At 44.3% G+C, this 24,184-nt stretch overlaps 1 protein-coding gene across 5 annotated transcripts in view; it reads left to right on the plus strand.

The window, feature by feature from the left end:
- The window catches only part of Dnajc6 (DnaJ heat shock protein family (Hsp40) member C6), a 154,002-nt gene that overhangs the window by 46,843 nt on the left and 82,975 nt on the right, over positions 1-24,184 (plus strand). Inside the window, exon 1 of one of the 5 annotated variants that reach the window (XM_055628883.1) lies at positions 7,802-7,988. The exons of the other annotated variants lie outside the window; for them this stretch is intronic. Within the exon in view, the coding sequence (XP_055484858.1) occupies positions 7,802-7,988 (187 nt within the window). Of the gene's footprint in view, positions 1-7,801; positions 7,989-24,184 lie in introns of those variants that run through there. 5 annotated transcript variants of the gene reach the window in all.

Genomic DNA, 24,184 nt, shown 5'->3' on the forward strand with positions numbered 1-24,184 from the left:
ACTCACTTATTTTAGGAAGTTACACAAAGACAAGCACATGCAACTGCATAAAAGGATTCTCATATTACTGAACACACAGCAGTGGGCAAAAATGATGAATTGTAGAATGGACACAGGGTTGCAGAAAACAAGGTCTCAGGCTGCCAACTCCACTGAATCCAGAACTGAATGTGCTTCTTTCTATGCCTCAGCTTCTTCTGAGTCTTTTTCACATTCTAATATCTTCTGAAGATGGGTAGACATAGCCTCTAACCTGCTCTGGCAAGCTGAGCTGGTTATCCGGGACTCCATCAGGAGCGCTGCCTGCTTCTTAATGGCATCATTTTCACTATCTCAAGCTTTTACTTGTTTCAATAATTCTTTTTCGTACAACACTTTTTTTGGGCCAATGGTTTTTTACCATGTGATTCTGAATCTCGATCTCTAGAGGTTGATACTGCAATGGCAACCCAGGCAGAATGTTTTTACACCATGAGCATTTTCTTGACGAGTCAAAAACATGCCAAGTGTCCTGGCTAGCCAGGGTTATACAGCAAGACCCTGTCCAAAGAAACCAATCCCCAAAACCAAAAACCAAAAACCAACAAAGAACCCAAAACCTAGCAAATACTTGCAAGTGACAGGGGTAACTATATCTTAAGTGAGTGAGCTCGTTAAGGAAATACAAGGTGGAAGGGTGGATTGTTCTGCAAGGTAAGGATAGTTCCCCAAATAACATTCTGAGTTTTTTATTCACATAGTAGGTGCTTTCTCCTCCACCTAACATGTAGCAGGCCTGGCGCAGGGCCTGGTAGACCGTGATGCAGACTGTCTCTCTGTAATTGCTGGAGTTGGGTAAAGTACTTTCATGGGACACAGACAATATATTCTCAGGCTAACGCGTAGTTAAAAGAGTGTTACGGCAACACTAAAAGCGTTCTTTTAAACATGCAGACATTTATGAAATTCTGAAGCTTCTTAAAATTACTAGGTCATATGTGCATCTGTAGCACATTTTTCTTTTGGATGCTGTGACTTAAAATGGGTTCTTAGATTTTGGTAAAAGGCAACATTTGAAAAGCTTTCCGTTGGTGTGTGCTTTTATGCATCTTTAAAAGTTTTTAAAGTTAAATTCGTGTGTGTGTGTGTGTGTGTGTGTGTGTGTGTGTGTGTGTGTGTGGTTAGACAGTGACTCAAATAGGAGTCCATTCCTTCCTTCTACCTTGTGGGTTCTGGGAATGGAACTCAGGTTGTCAGGCGTGGTGGCATTCACCAGCCAGCTTTCAATGCATCTTCCTTTGTTTCATCCAGTGAGGTAGAGAATGGGCTTTCCTTCACTGTAGAGAACAAGAGCGTGGCCATGAGTCTATGCCAGATCATAAAAAAAATCTTATATGTGTGTGTTTGGACAGCACTCAAACGAAAGTGTGTTTCCTTCAAAGCCAGTGTCCCCTTAATCTCCATGTTCTTAGGTTGGCACACTCTGTTACATGTCAATTGTAGCAGAGGCCGCACCTGTTTCAATGTTAAGAGCTTGTGTTTATTTTTATGTTTTCGTAGCTTCAAACTTGTCGCCGTCTTCCTGCCTCTGTCTCCCAAATACTAAAGAAATAGACATGTACTACCAAGCCTGTCTCAAGCTTTATCTTTTATTTTTAAAATTTTATTTATCTGCAATAAAGTCTCAGTATGTAGCCTAGCCCAGCCTTGAACTTCTTATCCTGTCCCAGCTTCCTGAGTGCTAGCATTATGAAAGTATGCCACCATGCCCCATTTAGGAGTTACTGAGTTACTGTAAAAAAAAAAACAAACAAACTGTGTTTTAAGTAGTTTTAATTTACAATTGCAAAGATAGTACAGGTGTTGGAGCTAGGGGCTTGTTTTTGATGAGAATAGTGATTTTGAATTGAATCAAAGGGTAACAAAGGATCAGTTTTAGGTGTATGACCCAATATGAAGCTATTTCAATCGGAAGCTTTCAGGCTTCGTGAGCAGAAGCTACCACATGGGCAGTAAAGCCAGGGCAGTAAACCCCCTTTCCGTTGGTCACCTCAAGAAGGGGATGCTGGACAAGTGTGGTGATCTCACGGGCTTCACTCTCAGACTGGAATCACCACTGTAGCCTTGGGCAGTGGCCAAGCGTCACCAGAACCTTTGACATTTGAGGTGTGTACCTGTGTGAGTGACACAGGTGCTCCAAAAGTAGGATGGCATTTTTTTCCCCAGGGTTGTCAAGAATGTAAGAGTTAAGTAAGAAAGGGAACCTGGAAACCTGAAGTAATGAGTTATCTTTAGTACTGCTAGCTCTTCAAGCAGGCACAGGTTTCCGGATGAGCTGTCTTGGAAAGCATACCCTGTCTGGAAAATTGGTCTTCTTTTCCAAAAGACCCAGCACTTGGTCAGGCACCCCAAACAGACATCTCTTTTCCCAAGTAATGTTAAGTAGAGATTTTCATGTGTTAGATACTATGACATTCTCAGTGTTTTCCAGCACACTGCCTGATGGCTTTTGTGTGTTGCTGTATCTAAGTCTTGGCATCTGCTCTTAGTTACATATGTGATTCTTGGCTGAAACCTTAATCCGCTGGGGAATAGCATATGGGAGTGCTTGAGTGGTTGGAGATTTCTTCCCTGGACATCGTTTGGAGGAGGAGAGGGAAATGACAAGTCGAGTTTTGGGAAGGTAGGAAGGTTGAGCCCAAGAGACTCCTGAAAATCAGTACCTTCGGTTTTACTGAAGGAGGACGAGGAGTCAGGTCCACTCTGCTGTTGGAGAATAGTGAGAAAGGATTCCCAGCCTGTTCCGCTTTCTTCTTGACTGTGGCTCAAAGGTGTAGATTTTGGGATTGACCTTGGTCCTGTCCTTTGTTCTTCAGCTGAGACTTTGACACTACAGGTCTCAGGTCCAAATGCCTGAGAAGGCTGGCAAAAACTAGGACAGTAGGCTAGAAATGGTGGTGAAATGTGGCATTCAAAGTGGAGCCTGGGAACTTTCTGGAAAGACACATAAATTAAAAATTTCCTTCTTTTCTTCCTTCCTTCCTTCCTTCTTTTCTCCCCTCCTTTCTTTTTTGTTTGTTTGTTTTTGAGACAGGGTTTCTCTGTCCAGGGCTGTCCTGGAACTCACTTTGCAGACCAGGCTGGTCTCGAACTCACAGAGATCCACCTGCCTCTGCTTCCCTGAGGTCTTGGATTACAGGCATGCAAAGGTTTTTCTTTTTTAAGGCTCAGAAAAACCAAATATGTCTAGGATACAGATAGAAGCTGCTCAGTTCAGTGCCCGTGCTGTGTGTACTCATAGATCGTATCCCATAAGGAGAAAATCTGAATACGACCCTGAGGTATGCTGTCCACTGACGTTTTAATGCCTCAAGTTTTCATTGATTTATATTGGTTACAGCAGAAAATTTAAAGGACTGTGTTTCAGAGATATGGCTTTATAAGAAACTTTGCCCTCATTTAACGTCTAATTCGTAAGAATTCAGGTGAACCCAGATACCACCCAGTAGAGGATTGTCCCAGTGGGAACTCTGGGAGTGCTCAGTAGCAGAGGTTGTGCTCAAGAGAGAGAGAGACAGGTAGATGTTTACCATCAGAACTCATGGTGAGGAATACGTCTATATCATTACTTAGTGTAACTACACACACACACACACACACACACACACACACACACACACACACCACCTTAAGCAGTATTTTAAGTAACAACATTTCCTTCATTCCAAAAACTAATGTTTTATTTTGTGTGTGTGTGTGAAAATAATGGCTATGAACTGTTAAGTTTATTTTGCAATTCACCAGTAGACCACAATGCGAATATTATAAAAATTTAAAAGAAATCTCTAGAATAAGGCCAGGGAACGGCTCAGTGGTTAAAGTGCTTGCCTGAGTTTGGATCTCCACAGAGATCTCCACAGAATGTCCAGTGGACATGGCAACTCACCTGTAATCCTAGCCTCCAGAGGGAGAGAATCCCCAGAACAAGCTGGCTGGCAAAACCAGCTTCATTTGTGAGCTCTAGTTTTGATTGGTGGCCCTGCATCAATGAACAACGTGGAAGAGTGACCTAGAGTCATTCCTGACAACAACCTAATGTCTTTGCAAGCACATCCCACAACATGTGGACCCACATACAGTGAGACACACACACGCACACCACATACACAAATGCAAAAGGAAGGCGGTGATAGAGTTTTTTTTCTTTCCTCATTAATTTGTTGATTTACTAAGTATTTCCTCACTGTTTATTTCCTTTTTTTATGTTTCAGTTGTATTCGAGCTTGAGCCCAGGGCATTATGTGTTTGCTGTTTGGGTACTCACTGGTTGGTTGTCATGGGACAATGGAAAACATGGATTTTCCTTCTCAAATACTGCAAAGGTAGTAGGAAAAGCATACATGCAGGCATGTAAAAACCCAAGGCAGAAAATCACTTTGCCGAATACAAAATGCTTTTTGTTTTATAATACATGGTGATAACACATCTGTAATGCAGGACGCATCCCAGCTTAATTTTAAAGGTGGGAAATGATTTGCATTTTGGAAAAGTGATTTAATTAGATATAAAATGCAGTAACAGTTGGAAATAATGGCAAAAAGTAAAGACATTGTATATTATAAATAATAATGCAGTCACAGTAGTATTAATAGGTAATGAGAATAGTATTTGTTAAGCCCTTCCTTTGTGATGAAAATTGATTTAAGGGCTGGAGAGATGGCTCAGTGGGTAAGAAAGCTTGTGTGTATGCTTGTGTGTGGCCAATAGCCGATTTGGATTTCTCCTGTGATTTTGTAGGTGTGGTCCACCTGATGTTTTGTTTTGTTTATACAGGGTCTCTCATTGGCCTGGAGTCTCAGGGTTCCTCCTTTCCCCACTTCCCCGGTGCTGGGAGTATAAACTTGAATGGCCATGCCTGAATTCCTAACTTCTCTCTCCCGAACCCCCATTTGGTGCTAACACTCAGACTTAGGTTCTCACACCCAGGCAGGAGCCCTTTACCAGCTGAACCATCTCCCCCCTCCCCCCGAAGTTTTTACTAGTGACACAGATAACTTCCCATCTTCTACTTCTGGAGAAAAGAATACTTAGCTTTGCTTTCAGCTGCACTCACGGGAGACACTAGGATTGCATAAGCAAGATAGACCCGTGCTTGAAGACAGACCAGCATGGCGACAACAGGAAACATGTATATGATTAGTATAGAAAGCTATGTTAGGTACTGTTTAATTATTTCTTCAGCTACATCACACTAGTTGTCTTATCCCGAACACTTGGTAGCGCGGAGCAGAAAGATATTCATGGGGAAGCGAGCTTTTAGGAATCTGTTAGAGTTAAGTTGGTGGCGGTTCCAAGTTAGTCCCCAGACTTCTGTATTTAGGCTGTTGTAAATAAGTCTAGACGATGTAGTCTTACTGTGTTCCTTATATCCCAGTTTTGTGGAAATATTAATAGTTGTTCTGATTGATTTAGTTTGTGTTAAGTATGAAGCTAAAAAATTCAATAAAATGGTGCGGTCCAGGATGTCACTCCGTGGTACATCCCTTGACTACCGTGTTTGAGATTCTGGGTTTTATCCCAGAAAAGAAAGGGGAAAAAATGCTGTCTAGTCCATTCATGTCTTTCTTTAAATTTGCAAACTTGGGAGATAGAGATCCAAAAATACAAAGGCATATGTCTCAGTTTCTTTCACTAGCATGTCTGCAGTTCCGAAGTGTAGCAAAAATAACCCAAAATGCTCCTTTTGAAAGTAATAGCTTTCACTCTCAGAAATGATCATCTCTAAGTTCTCTAAATCTAGTGACTACACAGCCAGCATCTGCTGAGACACATGATGGACACTAGATGTCTGTGCTCCCTGGGGGTCAGTAATGAACCAAGAAAGCTCAGAAAGAGATTATTAAATGTCACTGGGAACTATTTTGTTACTAGATTTTTTTTAAAAAAACGTATTGCTTCAGAGAAGTAACCAAAATAGCTCAATCTTACAGATTTGCAAGTTTGAAAGTAAAACATTTGTGTTTAAAACCATATTTCAGCTTTTCCTGCCACCATTCAAAGTTGTTCTAAGCAAGCATCAGCTCTGGCTTCTGCTTCTGCTCAAAGTCCACCTCAGCAGATGGGAACCCACTGGACAGGGAGTGGGGAAGGCATGAGGGGCTCTAGCAGCCAGCATTCTCGACCTCTTCTGACTCCTACCCTACCCAGAGCCATGTGTCTGGATGATCTTTGAAGAAGAAAACCCCCGTCAAACCAATTTATTTATTGTGTTTAGGCCTATGAAAAGCTGGAGTTTCCAGGAAACCTTAGGTTCCGGGCGATCTGGATGGAAGACTCTAAGCTGCTGTTGCTCGATTGTGTGTGTGTGTGTGTGTGTGTGTGTGTGTCCCCTGATATGACATAATAATAACCATGTAAGCCAAGAAGCGAGTCAACCTGGCTTTGTGCCTGCTGTCTTCCCCCACCCCCACACTGCACACCCATGGCATGCACTTTTTCTTCTTGTATCACAGGAAGCCGTCAGAGCGCTTCTGAAAGGTTCTCAGTTTAGTTTATTGAAGTACCAGGAGAGAAAAGTGATGCTCTTAAGTCAACATTTCTATCTAGTCTTTCACCTGTGCTGAGGAGGGAGCGTTCTTGAAATACTGTCAGGTGAAAACAAACATTGGGGCGATTTGCACCTTGAGACTGAGCCGAGTTCCTGTCTGGATTGCAGAGGCCTGAAACTCACACAGATGCTGGGAGCCTCTTTAAGAATAAATAAAAAAAAAAAATTACAACTGGACAGCTAGACACGTGGGCTTGCAGAGCCTTGGCCCTCCAGCTAACTAACTTCGTGATAGACCAGCTCAGATAATGGCTGTTTTCCTTGCCTGTAACTGTGAAAGAAAAACGAAAGGCAAGGCTAGAGGATGGGAGAAAAATCTGGTCTATTTGCCCGTCCAGACATCCCTCAAGCCAGCTGAGCTGGGGAGTCCTTTCTCCCCGTTCCAAGGTAAAAAGGAGAAGAGACCTGGAAATGCACACGACTTAACATCCTCTCCCCGATTACTTCTTCAGCAAATAATTGCAGAACAGATCTGGCCCTGGCTCCCTGGCCCCGTTCGGAGCCAGCTCTTAACACGTCCACAGCTCACCCCGGGCCGGGATTGTGCAGAAATGCCGCTCCGCTCTGAGTACACAGATGGCCTGCCGTCAACAGATTCCTTTTCCCCTCCTCCTGGAGTTACCAGCCAGTCCACTGGGTGGATCAACCCTCCAACAAAGACCAGCTGAGTTGCACGAAATGGGCGTGCCTGGGTCTCTCTCTGAGGGTGCCGGGTCTCCAAGGCCTGAGACACCTTCCCTATTTTTCTTTTTCTTTTTTCTAAAGCACGCGCGAGCGCTGACACACCCCTCCCTCCGCGTTGTCGCGGTCCCCTCCCCATCCCGCCCCGCCCCGCCCCGTTTTCCGCTCTCAGCCTCCCTCCCTCGACTCTCCCCTCCTTTACTCGCTTCTGTTTATTCCCTCCCCCTCTGGCCACTCCGGGAGCTGCCGGGCTACTGCCCGGCGACACCTACACTTCCTCCGGCGCTGTCCAACCTACGGGTGGCCCGGCCGGCTGCGCGCGCTGTGCCCGGGGCGGTGGCCGCGGAGCCCTTCCCGGTGGCCGCTCCCTCCTTTCCTTCTTCTTCGCGTCATGTCGGGCACTTGATCGTTATTGTCATCATCATCATTATTATTATTTTCAATCCCTCTCTCAGTCTGTCCCGCCTTTCCCTCCCCCCCTTCCTTTCCCAGGTTGATTTTTTTTTTCCTTCCCCTTCTTCTCCGGGCTTGCCCATGAGCCTCCTCGGGAACTACCGGAAAAAGACCAGCAGCGATGGTTATGAATCTTTGCAGCTGGTGGACAGTCACGGGGACTCGAGCGCGCGGGGCGCGGCGGCTGGCACGCCGAGGGTGACCGCGGGCGCGGCGCGCAGTCCCGCCCGGCAGCCTCCGCACCGCGCCAGCACCACGGACAGCTCAGGTAGCGGCAGCGGCGGTGGCGGTGGCGCAGTCCTCCGGCCCGGCACGCGCGTCCCCGGCCCAGGCTGCTGGGGGAGGCCGGGTTGCAGGCCACGGCATCTAATACCACTGGGTGTAACGTCTCTAGTTTCTTTGCTTCGGGGAGCTAAGAAACGTTAGATCCGTCTGGAGGTTCGGTGACATTAGCGAGTACCTCTTAATCTCCCTAGGCTGGGGATACACCAGCTGGGGGCGGGGAGATGAGGGAAGGGAGGGGACGGGAGGGAGCCAGGGGAGGGTGGCGCCGTGAGGCGAGGCTGGACGGCCGCTTTCTCCGCCCAGCTGCGGGAGCCACGGGAGCCGAGGTGAAGGAGAAGTGTTTGGTGCTTTTGCTTTCCCGTTGTTCCCCCGATGCTGGTATTATTTAAAATGATGTAAAGCCCTGTAAAGGTCGTCTAGACGTTAAACGATCCTCTAGGGTTAACGTTTCCTTTCTCCCACGGAAGGCTTTACCTGGGATCAGGAGCCCTTTTAAACAATACAGCTCTTACGCTTAACACAGTGCAGTTTTGTTTTCTCTGTGGCTGGCTTTGCTATCCTTTTGCGTGCTAGTGTTTCCTGACGCTTCTCATACTGGGAGATGGAAATGCTTCTAAACTTTGTGTCTGTGTTTGCAAGTCTCATAACAGGTTTTGGTGAGTTACAGACCTCTTAGACACGGTGAGAATTAGAGATTTGTGTATCAAAACAGTCATCCAGGAATCCCTGCTGGCCAAAGACTTGTGTAAGAGCTGTTTGTTTACTTTTCCAGGATGGGAACCACAGGGGGGCTGGTTCTACCTCTATACGGGGCAGCTGAGGACTCTGGTGGGAGCCACGTTGGGATGAAACCAAGTAGGATTTTATTCCTTCACTTTACAAACAATTGCTTGTGGGTTTTAATTTTGTAATGTCTCTTCTTGGACTATCATTTCCTATTTCTCTCTTCCCGAAAGTGACATGAAATACTATCCCGAAGTGTTTGGATGTTCTGGACTAAGAGGAGTTTATTAGTCAAACTCTGGTGTTGACTGAGGAGGGTGTTGGTCGGGGGGCTCTCTCAGACCATTTTACAAACAGCTAATGTTGTTCCTCATGGACTGCTGTTTCCTGGGTTTTGGGGAGTGACACTGTGTTTGCTCATTTGAGCTGCACCTTTATAGACCTTTGGAACATTAGTGCTATTCATCTTTTGACTGGACATGGCCCTCCTTCAAATCTTTTAACAGATTCTTGTACTCTGACCCATAGTCATTTTGGGAACATTTGGAAATAATTGAAATGAACACATTCCAAATGAGTGCAGAGAAGCCCCATATCAGAGACATGGGGAAAAAAAAATGGGTCCATGCATTTTTTCCCCCTCACAACAATCATTTTGAGTGGAAATTTGTTTTTTAAAGTATGTTACACGATAGGAAAAAACAAAATATGTATCCTGGGCCCAGTGATGTCCAACCATAAGATTAAACATCAGGAGAGAATTCAGTTGAGAATCCAGTCTTTTGGGCCTCTGCTAGTTCATCGTTTGGTAGGGACAGCCATTCTAACGGAAAAGGCCTAGTTTAGGTCTTGGACTTTTGAGGATGGGCTTTTTGTTGTTGTTGTTTTGTTTTTTCCTCCTTTCACTAACTCATGTTTCTCAGTAGGTGGAGAAAAGAATGAAATGCCTTGTCAAACCTTGGGGGTGGGAAGAAGATACAGTTATCTCTGACGTGCTGTTGCCAGTTGTCGCTTCTTCAACTTCATCAAACTAGTGCTTTTTCAAGAGCCCCATCCCTCTTGGAGGCTCCCTGCCATGTCCTCCCCCGCCCCCCCTTATGGAATGCTGAGGCTTGCCTGCAGCAGTCTGGGACAAAGACTTGATACATGTTTTCAATTGAAAACATCATTTAGGGTGATAATGTGTGGTTTGGATGAGGGATTAGATTCTGAGAACCATATTTGTTTCCTAGTGCAACTGTATGTCTTGCCTAATTATACTCTTTCTACTCAGAGGCTCAAAGTGTGGCCCATGCTGCGTGAATATATCCATTTGTTAGGATATATAATTAAACTCATAGATCATTCCTAATACAACAGTCATCTGCCCATTTATCCAGCTGGCTGTGTAGGACATGGTGGACTGGATAGGAGGTTGTTTCATGGGGCTTTGTTCTGGCAGGAATGTTTTTGAACTGGAAAAATATGTGGATGTCCCTGTAGAAAATGAACAGCTTAATCACACCTTACACGCGTGTGACAATATATACAGAACTTTTGTATATTTGGTTCTCCAGAATGCTGTGAAGTAGATAAGGTAGCAGCACTTGTGTGTGTGTGTGTGTGTGTGTGTGTTTATGCCCTGAGACTGGTGGTGGGGGTGGAGTCTTGGAACGATTGTTACCAGCTGGAAACCCCGGGTTTAAAGCCTGTTCCTCACTTGCAAAGGAGGAAACAGGTAGATATTCTTAACGTGCAGCTTTAGCTGAAGCTCCAAGCAATGCGGCTGAAGTTTGCAAAAATTTTTTTTGCCCTGCGGTCTGTGTGCTCTCTAATTATGGCATGAGGACGATGATGATGTTGATGGAGACTTATCTGTTGAAAAGGAGCTGCCTAGACACGCTGGTCTTCCTCTTTTCAATATTACTGCATTTATTTAAACTTTTATTCATGTGTATGTGTGTGTCTTTACGGAAATGTGTATGTGCCATATGTGGAGGTCAGGAGTCAGTTCTCTCCTCTTACCATGTGCATCCCAGGGGTCAAGCTCAGGTCCTCAGCCTTGGTAGCAAGCCTCTTTACCCCCTGCCTCATCTAGCTAGGGCTGTTTAGTTTGGAGATAGGGTGGCCTAGAATTCGCTGTGTAGACCAGGTGGGCCTTAGACTTGCAGTGATCCTCTGGCCTCAGCCTCTGGAGTGCTGAGTTTACAGGTGTGGGCCATCACACCTTCTGCCCGTCTTCTGTCTTTGTGGGCTGTGTTTTCCTCTGTTGAACTAAAACCATTTCCTGTGTAAGCACAATGTCGACTGATTGGCGAAATCAAACAATCTAATCGGCTTTGATTTTCCATCTGTTTTCAGAGAAAAGAGATGTTCCAAGGACTGTGATAACTTTCTAACCAACAGCTCCTTAAGTCCAGAGGAGCCTCCTAGTCAGATGTGCCTATAGAGCCCACTGCTTTGGCTGCCTCGCTTTCCATTCATTCAGATTCTTGCCTAGAAAGGGCTGTCATTCCAAAGTCATCCTGTCATGTCCCAGGCGCTGGGGCGATCCCACCACACCGCTTAAGGAACTTCATATTTCTCTGGGGTGTATTCTGCCTTCCAGGGAAAGTAGACCCAATAAAGCCCACAGAAGTCAAAGCCCTTCGATGGAGCCAGCTAAGGCTAACCTGCAAACTCATACTGACAGGCCATAAAAGACAGTCCACTTAAAACCTGGGACATGTTAGTGAAACAGAAAAGAGTAAAGACAGTGGCGTTCTGTGATTTGAATAGGAAATGTTTCTCACAGATGCATGTGTTGGACACTTGGTGCTGTCTGGAGGGCGGGGAATTTAGGACGTACAGGTTGTCTGGAGGAGGTGAGTCACAGCTATGCCTTCCATGGTTCAGCCTTTGGTGGTCCCACCTGGGCCAGCTCTTTCCTTCTCTCTGCTTCTTGGTTACCACGCTGTAAGGGGCTCTGCTCCACCACATCCTCCCTGCCAGGATGGATTGAAACCTCTGAGGCCGTGAGCCCAAATAAACCTTTTGTCCTTTAAAGTAGTTTATACCAGGCATTTTGTCACACTGACACAAGGTGACTAATATAGGAAGAATGCTAAGATACTTTTTTTTTTTTTTAATTGACTGTGAGGACCTGTTTGGAAATAAAAACTATCCTTAGTAAATACTATGTTAAGCATGTTTAAATGTAGTAGTCACATTCAGAACTATGTTTTAGTGTCATGAAATATATATTTGGGTAACTTTATATTTCACATTAAATGAACATACATGTAACAATCTTTTCTGTTTAATTCCATGTAGGGATTTTATAGCTTGGGAGGCAAATTTCATCTCTGTAATTTATTTAATTTGTGGCTAAATATGAACTAGGCTTGGGGCAGGTAACGAGCAAAATATGTTCAAATTTCCAGTGCTTAGCATCTCCAGTCCTCATGGGCTCGGAAGGAGAATCCTAGGAGCTGAGCTGTCTTGGAAGTAAGGGCAAGGTAGCTGTGGTATCTTTAATCCAAGTGATCACTGTGCTGGATTCATCTGATCTGGCTGGCTAGGCAGCCGTCCGTATCCTCCCTCACCTCTCCATGTACCTCTCTCTCCAAGTGATATGCTCTTCTGAAGAAGATGACCTTCCCTATGAGGAGAGGGCCAGTCTTCGGCCAGGGTCCAGGATGGAAAAGTAGCTGCATGTTCCCGGTGAAGCCTCTAAACAAGCAGAGCCCCGTGGCCCCATGGAGCACACCCTGCCTTCAGAGGCGCTGTCTTTGGACTGCTTTCTTCAGCAGAGTCCTTTCTGTGTTGGGGGCAAAAGTAACCTTTCTGTTCTTTAGTTACAAAACAAATTCAATCTCTCTTTCACATGGTGACTTTTGACAGTTTGAGAATAGAGATTTCTCTTGGCCTCGTCCCTTTTCTAGTCCAATCAAACTCACCTTCTTCATCTTTTAATTTTCTGTACAAGTCATTTCCATATTATTATTCTAAGATTGGAGAATAATTCATAGTTTTGATTTTGTATATCAGGATTTTCATCATGAAAAACTCAAAACTATGAGTTCCAAGGTCCTGGAACTCTTGGTTAAAAAAATAATTAAGAATTTACTCACATACACACAAACAATAAAAAATTAAAATGAGAAGTTTCTAAAAGGGCGCTCAACATATAATGTATGTGTGTGCCTAACATATACATTATACAAACATTTTGCATACAATAAAGTTGTAATAAAATGCAAACTCAAATTTTATTCCAGTTATACATGTGTTTTACACTACTCAGTAATGCTTGATAATAAAATAGATACGACTCAAGCATCGTACTAAATACTGTACATACGGTATTTTTTAACCTTCATAAGAATAACGTAAGGGAGAAATGACAGCAAATGCTGGCAGGAGTGTGGAGAAAGAGGAAGCCTATGACCACCCGGTGGGAGTGTAAACTGGTGTAGTTACTGTGGAAGTCAGTGTAGACGTCAAAACCCTAACAGCAAAATGCCATGTGACCCAGCTCCACCATTCCTAGGTATAGGCAGCCAGCCATGTAATTGCTGCACTGTTCTTGTGTGTATGTGTATGTCTGGGAGTGTGCGCAAGCGTGGTCACGTGTCCAGGCCAGGGGCTAACGTTACCCGTCTCCTACGCAAGGTATGCCCCTTGCTGTGGCGTGTGCCACCCTGCCCAGCTCTTTATTTTTTTTTAAATGGGTTCTCAGGATTTGAACTCAAGTCCTCATTCTTGTAAAGCAAGCACTTTAGCAACTGAGTCGTCTCCTCGGCTCACGTGTCATTTTTGACAGCTGTGACAGAACCAGCCTAGATGTCCATGAACAGATGACTGAAAAACTGATCACACACACACCCTCCACACATACCACACCCCCACACATACACATACCACATACACGCATACATGTACCCCACATACATACAACCCCCATATACACACACATCACCCCCCACATACTCATACAACATACCCACACCACACCCACACCACACCCACACCACACCCATCTCTCTCTCTCACACACTCACACACACACACACACACACACTGTAATGTTATTTAGTTATAAAGAAGAATAAAATTTGTTGTTAATTTTACAGGGTGATTTTATTACAGTTCAGTAGATGGAACCGAAGATCATTTCGTTAAGGGGAAAATAAAAGTCAGATTCAGGCAAACATTGCATGTTTTTCTTCTATAAATGTGGGACATGAAAGGAAAGGGTGGACTATGGTGGAGAAGAAAGATGTTTAAAGCATGATGGATAATAAGACAGGACAATGGCCAGTGTCTCTTTAAAACGAGATGAGGGCACTATAGGGGGAAGCAGGAACTAGCAGGGTGGGGACAGAGGTCATGGGACAAGGTGGTAGAGCCGGGGATGAAAACAAAGTATAGGTATGTATGAAAATGTCAGTGTGAAAGACATTTCTTTGCATGCTGAGCAAACAGCTTTTGACAAGAAAACACAGCAAAGAACAAACAAACAAAATAAAAAAAAACTGCTTAATATAGAGAACAATGGTTATCTCCTTCCTGATTTGAAAAAGTAAGGTGCAGAGGGGTTAAGCGGGCTGTCCCTGGTCAGATAGGCTTCGCTTACTCTTTAGGGAGTACAACACAGGGAGAGAAATGCCCTTCAAATCACAAAGGAAGGCTTGTGGTGAATTTCCTTTGTCTGCCTCTTCCTCTGAGGCAAGGTGGAGTAAGAATGATTGAAGGAACTGGAATGAATGTAGTTGTTTTTCGCTTTGAATCTCCTCCAATGTGACAGATATGTCGTCCTTATTTACATACAGCATAAAGAATTTTTAAAATGCAGGAATGAGGGAGACAGCGCTGAGGTGTCAGGGAATAAGGCTGATTAAGCCTTGAGATGACACTTTGAGAATAATGTAATTGGTGCAGGTTTCTAAAATTTACGGAATAATATCTTGCCAAGGAAAATGGATCCCTAGTGCCCTCGGGACGAAAGCTATGATGTTCTGAACTGGACACTAGTGGCCCAGCGTGGGGCCTCTTGCTTGCTGTTGTTCCAGACTGGAGGATGCTACCCTCATTTTCTGAGCTTTTGCAAAACTTGCCCCTCAGCTTTGAGGGTCTTATTCCAGAGCCATCTGGTGCTCCTTTCTGGCATTGCTCCTGTTCTTTAGATGCTCCTTGGTTCGGTGGCAGTGTGAGGTACTCATGGCCTCTGTGCCTCAGCGGCCTGGCCTTCCCTGAATGGCTGTCACGATGCTGACCTGGGATACACTGCTTGGCTCAACTCCTGTTGGGCTGTAGATAAAGCTCAGAGAGAGGCTTAGTCTTCCTCACCTCTGTGTTCTTTTCGCTGCTTGGCATGTATTAGCAGCCTGACAAATACTTGTTGAATGAAAGAAAGCACAAACAGATTTTGAATTTTTAAAAAGGGCATTTATAATGGAAAGTGCCCAGGAAAACCTAAAAATAAATATATAGCTAGATTTGATCAGAAATGAGGCCAGGCTTAAGTAAAATTGTGGCTGAAACCTCGACCATTTTAATAATGAACATTTTTTTTTTTTATGTGCAAGTGTTCCAGAGAGGGAAGATGGTTAAGACACATCCAGACTCTCAAGGGTGTCTTAAAGCGGAAATGGAGTAAACAGTTATCTGAAGACCAAGTTCTAACCAATAAACTTCAGGCTATTGCTCGATTTACCATAAAGGTGGCTTTTTACAAACAGAAAAAATAGTAACCCAAATGCCCTCCTTTCCTCCCTCCCACCCTCTCTCCCTTTCTCTACCCCTTCCACTCTCTCTCCCTTTGTCCATCCCTCCCATCCTGCTTCTCTTCTGTTTTTCTGCCCCCTCTTCTTTCACTTTAAGCCACAGATCTGAATATTTATTAGTCATTAGCACAGACTTTAAATCTTGGCCGCTTTCATGTTTTATATTAGGAGTTTTGCATAGCACCATTGCCATCTGCAGTCAGGTATGACATACTGTTTTATACTCTGTATCACTCTCTAGAGCTGCTCTTTTTTTTTTTTTTTTTTTTTTTTTTTTTTTGAGAAAAACTGACTTTGAAGTAAATGAAAGAATCCTGGAGATAAGATCATGCATTTCTTTGCTACATGATTTGTAAGTTAGGAAGAAACTAAATCCTCATTATTTTGTATGAAGCCATTCTTCCTGAGACTTACCTGGAGAATTTGATGGAGAAACTTAGTGTCTTCAGGTAATGTCTTGCCCTTCATGGTCCAAAGAATTAGGGAATCTCATCACTTGTGTCATGGGATCAGGTAAATTCTCCTGCCTCTAATTGCTTTATATCACAGGCCATACTCTAGATCTAAAATATCTTATTGCAATAATTCATCCAGATATACTTTAAAAAGGCATTAGAGATAAGGACTGAATGAAAATTCAACCATATGTACTGTTACACTACAAAGGCCATTACCAAGGACATAACCAGCCCACTTACTGCTGGAGTGGGGTTAGGTTTGCAAGTGCAGAAAATGGCTGTTGGTGCCTTGCAGGGTGGAGCTGCCCTCGGGAGCCGACAGGAGTGCGGGTGAACATGGCTAGTTGCCTCCTGCCTTTAGGGTACTCTGCTGGGAAAGAAGTATACTGTAGAGTTGGGAAGTACATGTGTATTGTAACAATAGACTTGCCTGGGGCTGCTGAAGAGTCCCTGTTTAATAAGAGGGCCCGGCAGGACCACTGTTGAAGGTGACAGCTGAAGCAGACATCTTTAGGTACAGAAGGAGAGGAACACGACTGGACAAGAACCTGCCTTGTTTCCCGCTGCCAGGCCAGCTGGAATTGCTGCCTGCCCAGAGCCCTCACACATCCCAGCAGCCTGGTTTTCAGCATTCATTCCCCTGTGCTATGACTCTAGGTCGGCCTCATCTTCCAAGGCCAGCTGGCTGGACCCTGGCTTGGGTCTCCAGCCGCTTAGGTTAACATCTACACGGCCACTTGACAGTTCTCGAAGGTTATGCTGGTGTCCAGTGTGCCTCTGCTTACTCTACTTAATAAATTAGAATCTGTGAGTCCACGGCTGATACGTGGAGACACCAGAATTGAGTTTTGTGGCACCGGCTGCAGCTGGACAGGTGCGGGGTGGCTGGCTGTCCTTTGTTTGCACTCACTGTGTGGGCATGGGGCTCTGCTTCCTTGCCTGGTGATGCAGTCACAGCAAGAAAGCTCAAACACCAGAGAAACATGGAAGATGGCTATCGAGAATAAGGATTGTTGGTCTCCATGGAAACAGACCCTGATCCTAGAGGTTGTCAAGGACTGGTTGTATCAATCAGCATTTGGTGCATGAGCTTTGTGGCAAAATCTTGGGGCAGCTGTTCTTATTTTTCTTTCCTCAAATTCTTCCATCCCTCCACGCTCTACAGTCCTTCCCTCCTTGTCTGATTCCTCTTTCTCCACCCTCCTCCATCTTTGGTTCCCTCATTTCTCGTCTTCTGTGTCTCTACTTCTGTTCTGCTTCCTTCTCTCCTTCCCTCCCCTCCTATCTGTGCCTCCTTCCTTCCTCCCAGTGACTGTGTCAGTGTATTAGGGAGTGCATAGGATGGTATATGAATGGCTACAGCAGTCTTGGTGTGTGTGTGTGTGTGTGTGACTGACTTAGCCCCTAACCTGCTGCTTGTGGCCTGATGTAAGTGAACATGAGCGTTACTTTCCAATTTGGGTAATTGCATCTGATCTCCCTACAGTTTCACTTGCTGCTTCAATTAGCAAAGTGTTCCACACTATGACCTGGTGAAGAACAATTTCAGAAGTGTCCCAGATGCTGGTGTGTTCAGTCAGAGGAAGGGGGAAAATGTGCTTGCTCATTCCAGGCAAGGAATGCAAGATTACAGATTCCCAGTTTTGTTTTGATTTTTTTCCTTTCCCCTTACCTCATATTTGCAAGAAAACAAACCATTGTGTTCCCTTCCCCCATCCATGGCTGAGGCATGGATGAGTTACCGTATTTTCAACTCTCTTAAAAGTCCCAGTTTGTGGATGCTGTTTGTGTGTGTGTGTATGTGCCAGAAACTTCAAATTTAAGTTCTGGCTTTGTCATTTATAGGGAACCACCTTGGACAAATCATTCAACTGAGGAATGCCTATTTTATAGCCAGTACTTCCTCATTTGCTCATCCCTAGACATCTCTTGGCTTCTCATTTGCTATGGAGAAGCTGGAGATGCTGAAGAGGTCAAAGACATATAAGACCTTGGCTTTTAAGGCTTCCCTGAGGCTAGATAAATGCTCTACAATGTTCTCAGGAAGAACTCAGTTTTGGGAGGAGGGGAGGCCTCTCTTGCTGAGGTGGGTCAGGAAGGACCATTCTGAGGAGACAAGTTTTCAACACGTAAGAAACTGACAAAGAGGCAGGCAGGAAAAACAATAGCAGGCAGAGGACATTCAGAGGCTGTGCTTCATGGGTGTAGTCTGAGAGCTTCATTGTTAGGCAGATTGATGACTGTGGGTATTATAGTGTGCTTGTCCAAGCTAAGATGATCACAAGGTGACATCATTTTTTTTTTTGGGGGGGGCTACTGTCATAGATGTGGTCTGTTGCTACGCAGAGCTCTAGTACGTGGCTCATGATTTCACTACAGGACAACAGTGAGCACGTGATCTGGAGGAGGGGACAGCGTTGGGGAAGGAGCATGTGGCAGAAGAACTGACATCTGATGAACCGGGGGAGATGCCAACAGATGAGGCGTTGGGTGTTTTTAAGAGGCGATGTTGACTGCTTGGTTAAAAAACTTGTGGGTTTACTGATAGCTGGTAATTTACACACATTCGCATTAGAAGTTTCCATTAAGTTTTTTTTGAGTCAAGTCTCACTCTGTAGCTCAGGCTAGCCTCTGTCTTGGACCCCTGAATGCTGGGATCAGAGGCTTGTACAATAACACCTGCCTTTAGAGTTAAAATTGTTTTGGTTAGCTTATAAAGAAATGGCATTGTGGCATCTTCATGCATAAATGTCATTATCCCTCGCCCTCATTTTAGCCTTCTCCGTTGTTCTCGCCTACACATAGAAATAAACTTGAAGGCTGACTTGTTTTAGGGCATTTGGGTTCCATTCTTACGGACTGAATCCAGCTTCCCTCGTTATTCCCCAGGTGGCTCTTTTGCAATGAGAATGTTTATGATTTTTTTTTTTTTTTTTTTTTTTTTTTTTTTACAAAACTGAGTGTAAGATAGAGAGCTGTCCCACACAATTCCCTTCCCCAGGTAGAGTGCACCTGCCCTCATTGACAGGACCTCGGCCATCATCAGCATGGGTTAGAGCCCTGTGGTGTTTAGATCCTAAGTTGGGGAAATGGAGTCGGTGGTGTGAACATAATCTAAGAGGAAGAAGGCAGGTCCTCAGACATAATGAGCTGTGACAGAGGTCTGCCAACAAGAGTCAGGGTCCTGGGCACCCTGTGGCTATGATGTATCAGCTGGAGGGGCAGAAAACTGGGTTTGAACAGCCAGGAAAATGTGTAGGTTTTCTTGAAAGTATAGCTGATTTTTTTTTCACTGTATTTCCTGGTTTTAAAATGGAGTCACTGAATCCCTCCTCCTCCCCCCACAAGCCTGGCTTTGTCTCTGAATGTGCTAGGAGAGTGCTGTCTCTGTTACGCCTGTTATCAGCACACAGAGGCCGGGGACTTCACACATTGTCCCGTTTTGTGAGCAGTTGTAACAGACGCACGCTCTGTTTCATGTCTGGCTTTATTTTCACACCGTACACCGCTGCACAGGAACGGGGCTTCGCGTCTCTTAACTCTCTCCCCCGACCCCCACAAGCTTGGTTTAGTTTCTAGTGTGACACACGCATATTCACGAAAAGGAAATTCAAAACAATCCAGAAAGATATATAAACCTGAAAACCCATTTTCTTTCTTTCTTTTTTTTTTTTTCCCCAGCCCTAGTCCCAATATTACTGATTTCTGCATTCACACAGAAAAAATGTCCATGGATGGATGAAAGTGCGCAGGCTCACAGACACATGCAGATTTCCTCATGTCCATGTAGGTGTATAAGTCCATTCACTCGTGTGCATCCTGGAATCCATATGTGCTGCTATAGAAGTTCAAATTTTACTTAACATGATGTCACGGGTTTCTTTTCACATTAGGCCCTAACAATGTACCCTGCTTTCTCTAGTGACTGCTCTGACCTCTATAGGTAGACCGCAAGTATCTTTGGACAGAAATACGTCAAAATGTTTTTAATCTACACACAATTATTATACATCTTTATGGAGTGTATGCACTTGACGACCCACATACAGTCTATAATGGGATCTGTGGAATCGGCACATCACTCTCGTCTCTATAGTGTACCGGTGGGAAAACTCTTGAAACCAACACTGTAAAGCAGAGGAACACGGGCAGGCACGCTGAGAGCCTGCTGTGTTGCTGAGAACCCAGTACTCTAACAAGGATGCTTGTCTTCCCATATCTTTCTCAGAGTTGAGTGCTGCCAAATTTCTTAATCTTTGCTCGTCTGTGGTGAGTGACAGCGGTTAGGCTTCAAACTGTCATCAGATGTTGGTATTTCCAGGAACAATTTCTGTTGTGCATGATTGTTAGATATTCCATTGATAAAGCCACACACTTATTAATGTGACTTGACCGTGCATACGTGTGTGACATGAGGGAATCTGCATGCATCTGCGTGGATTTCCGAAATTTGTGTATTCACAGAAGACAGCTTAGAAAGTGCAGATGAGCGCAGCTGGGCTTCCCACGGTGACTGTGGGGTTGGCATTTGTCCCATCCTGTTGCTTATCAACTCCTGGAGTGTGAGTGAAAAGGCTTCTCTTGCCTTTGTGGGCCTTCTTGGATCGTGGTTCTAGTTTTCTCGAATAACACCTCACTGTGGCCCTGGAGAGACCCTGGAACTGGATCCAGCAGTTAGTTGTTCTAGAGTCAAGCTCTTCACATTGCTGATTACTGTAAGCCTAGTTTTGCTCCCAGCTTCTGCTTCTCGATTTGTAAAGAAGATAATACCTCTCTTTAGATTGCTAGAGAGTTCAGGTGAAGAAAAAAAAAAAGACCCAGTGAATTTCCTGCCCTGTGCAAGACCCTGGTAAATGCTAACTGATCAAAAAGGTGGAAGCATACTTTGGCAGGATGGAGGATATTTGCTCTTCTGAGGGTTTCCAAAGCGGTTTTATTCTCAAGGATTTGACTCTTTTCTTTGTTGTAGTCACCCTGGTGTTATTTGTAAGCTTTGGGGCACTTCACAAACACCTTGAGTTGCTATACGCTTGCAGAAAACTTAGACTATTGGCACCTTTGGCTGAGAAAGCCAATTCATAGTCAAGGTAGACGTAGGCAATCAAACAAAACTAATGCTTGCTATGTCATGGGCTGCCCAGCGTAGCCTAATTCAGGGGAAACTTTGAAGGTAGAAGGCAGAACTTTCTAAGAAGAAAGGGAAATTAGCATCTGTTTTAAATATGACTTGGTATAGACCCCCCCCCCACACACACATTCTTTTATTGCTAGGAATGTATATGTAACTTAGCATGTAAGTAACCTGTAAATTTATATTTAAACCAGCTTGGACGACATGTTGAGACTATGTGCTTTCCAAGAAGCTCCCTCTCCCTGGGATGTTTGGAAGTATGGGAAAACACTTCTGATCGCTACAATAGTATGTGTGGTGGGGAGAGGGGCCTGTTGATGGCACTGCTAGATTAGAGCCAGGGATTTGCTAAGCATTCTCCAGAAGCTCACATAATTCCTCACACAGGGCAAACCACCCAAAAGGAACTTCTTTAAGATAGGCTTCAGCTTTGCAGAGAGCTGACGCAGAAAAGACTTAAGTCCATTTGGCTTGGGCTATCCCTTGGATGCAGCTGAGATATTGCAGCTCCAAGTGTATGGCTTCTATGGGATCCAGGACGGACTTCCTTTTTCCATTTACAAATTCATTCACTTAGCAAACATTAAGTATAAAAGCCCAAATACTATGCAGTGATTTAAAAAAAAAAAGAAAGAAAGAAAGAAAGAAAGAAAGAAAGAAAGAAAGAAAGAAAGAAAGAAAATCCAAGCTGTCTGCCCCAATGAGGCTTAAGAGTTAAAGTGTGTATCTGTGTTCCCTGGTATCAAGTCCTTTTTGTTTGTTTGTTCAGAGCTGAGGATGGAGCCTAGTCCCTTCCTCATGCTAGTCAAGGGCTGACCACTGAGCCTGACCCCAGGTCTAGTTGCTTTTATAATAAAAACAGCAAATGTATACAATCTCAGCTTTCTTGTATTGTATTGCCGTTGCTGGTCTGAAGTCTGTAAGAGTGGTTATAAGTGTGGCCACAGGTTGCTTGTTTTTCTTTAACCAGTGTGACTATGTATTGAGTCTCCTTCTCTATTTTTTTCTTTCATTGTCATTTCTGCAATGTCATTTCTGTCATGTAAGGTAGTGGATTTATGTTGAATGGATTAGAATAGGGAAACTGAGTCCTAGAAGAAAAGACAAGTGTAATAATAAAGAAAAGTCCAAGAATAGCAAGCAAAAGGTTGTCAAGCATAGACACCATGCTGAGAAGGGCTTGAGAGGCCAGGCCAGTCCTTCCTGGCTAGGCTGTTCCTGGGGTCAGTTGAAATACTGAGTGAGAGTCAAGTATTTCTGACAAAGTTGGAGAGAATTTAAGAGGAAGGAATAGAATGGTAAGATGGAAGATAAAAGAAAAGCACTGAATATTTTCCATGTCTCTATAAGTCATCTTTGGGTGCAAGTAACAAGTATATGCATTGTCTTCATTCTAAACCAGAGGAAGGGAGATGTGATGACGTCCCAGGGGGCAGAGAGAGCATGGGGTATGGCTTCAGATGGACCTAATGGCAGAGCTAAAGAGCCTGCTGGCAGTGCCTCTTGATCTCCCTCTCCTCACACTTGCTTATATCTCTGTTTTTGTTTTTTTTTCTGTAGATGAACATTCCCCCCATCCCCGTGTATATGGCTGCCCCAATGATCCCTCGTTTGTATATTGCATGTTGCAACCAGTCTTTCCTGATCATCTGTGTGTCCCAGTAGGAAGGGATCTGACAGGCTTTAGGCATTATTTGTATATTTATCACCCAGTAGCTGTAGTCGGAGGAGCTGGAGTGAGGAGCTTCTCTTGGGTGTCAGCAGTTGGCAGAGCCCTCCTTGAAATTGAAACGGAGACAGGAGCTTCTGTAGGTCTGACCAAGTGCGAGAGAGATAATATGTTCAAGAAGTAATGAAGGAGGTTAATGGAGTTACCCTGAAGACAGCGTAAGGGCTCCTGGTGAGAAGAACATTGGGTGTATGAGGAACAGTGGTGTTTGCATATGCCAGGGATTCATCTAGCCACTTAGAAGACAGGCGCTCACTGAAGGTCCAGAAACTGCTCCATATGTTTATAGATGAAAACGGGATTAAAATAATTAAGTGGCTTCGTCAGTTTAGAAGGCCGGAAAAGGAGTGCTGTCTGTCTGGTTCCCAAGTCTTAAGCCGTTTTTCCAATTGCTTCCTTCATTTCTGTCTTCCCTGCTGATTCCTCAAGGTCAACCACAGCCCCAAGTAAGGTTGCTGCTCAGGCTTGAGTCTGCTCACTGCTCTCCCTACAGTGAGAACACACACACGATTTCTGTGACTACAGGATCGCTTGTGTGTGGGTGTATGCCTATTTTAGGGGAAACATTTGCTCAGATGCTTTCTAAGCTGTGTTCTAACTCTTACATCAAGGGAGGATTTGTTGTCATTCATTCTGGTTATGTTGGGAGCTGGCTATATGTAATTCATTGCAGAATTACTTACAATAAGAAAATCTTAGAGTGGTCTAACATTTCTCCAATAGGAGAGTGATTAAGAAAATTAAGATATGCCTGTAGAGCCTTATTAAACAGCCATTACAATAATTACTTGAGAAAGTTGTAACTAATAAGATACCCAAATAGAATAAAAAAATTAACAAACTATGTCCATTAAATTCAACCACACACTAGTACACGTAGAAAAGCAATCATTGTGAAAGCACATCTCCTGTTAAAAAATGAAGACAGATAAAAAATATTATAAAAGAATATCTGAGTGGTAGAACACCAGTCAGTACAACTTTCTGCATGTGCTTTGCTTAAACTTTAGCAGGGAATTTATATTTTATACTGCACAATTGCATGCGGCTGTTTTTCTATAGTTAGTTGTGTAACTGAAGGTTTTATTGAGATGGTTACACACTTACCCACAGTTCTGCAGGACAGCCCAGAGAGACACCTCCAAACTTTGCCGATTCCTCGTAGGTGTCAAATTTAACAAATCCGTACCGCAGCGCCACATCCGGGACATCGACACTGATTTGTTTGACATCACGTTCTCGTGGCTTTACTCGGCTTGAGCCATGTATGTTATGTCCTGTATCATGTCTCATTTGAGGGTTCCGAAGCCTGCCACCACAGTCAACACCGAACACTTTCAGGACCACGGGACACCTCAGCTTGCTCCTGCCCCCAGCACAGCCACACTCCCG

Source organism: Psammomys obesus, unplaced genomic scaffold, assembly GCF_907164565.1.
Source record: "Psammomys obesus unplaced genomic scaffold, mPsaObe1.curated_primary_1811, whole genome shotgun sequence".
Taxonomy (NCBI): domain Eukaryota; kingdom Metazoa; phylum Chordata; class Mammalia; order Rodentia; family Muridae; genus Psammomys; species Psammomys obesus.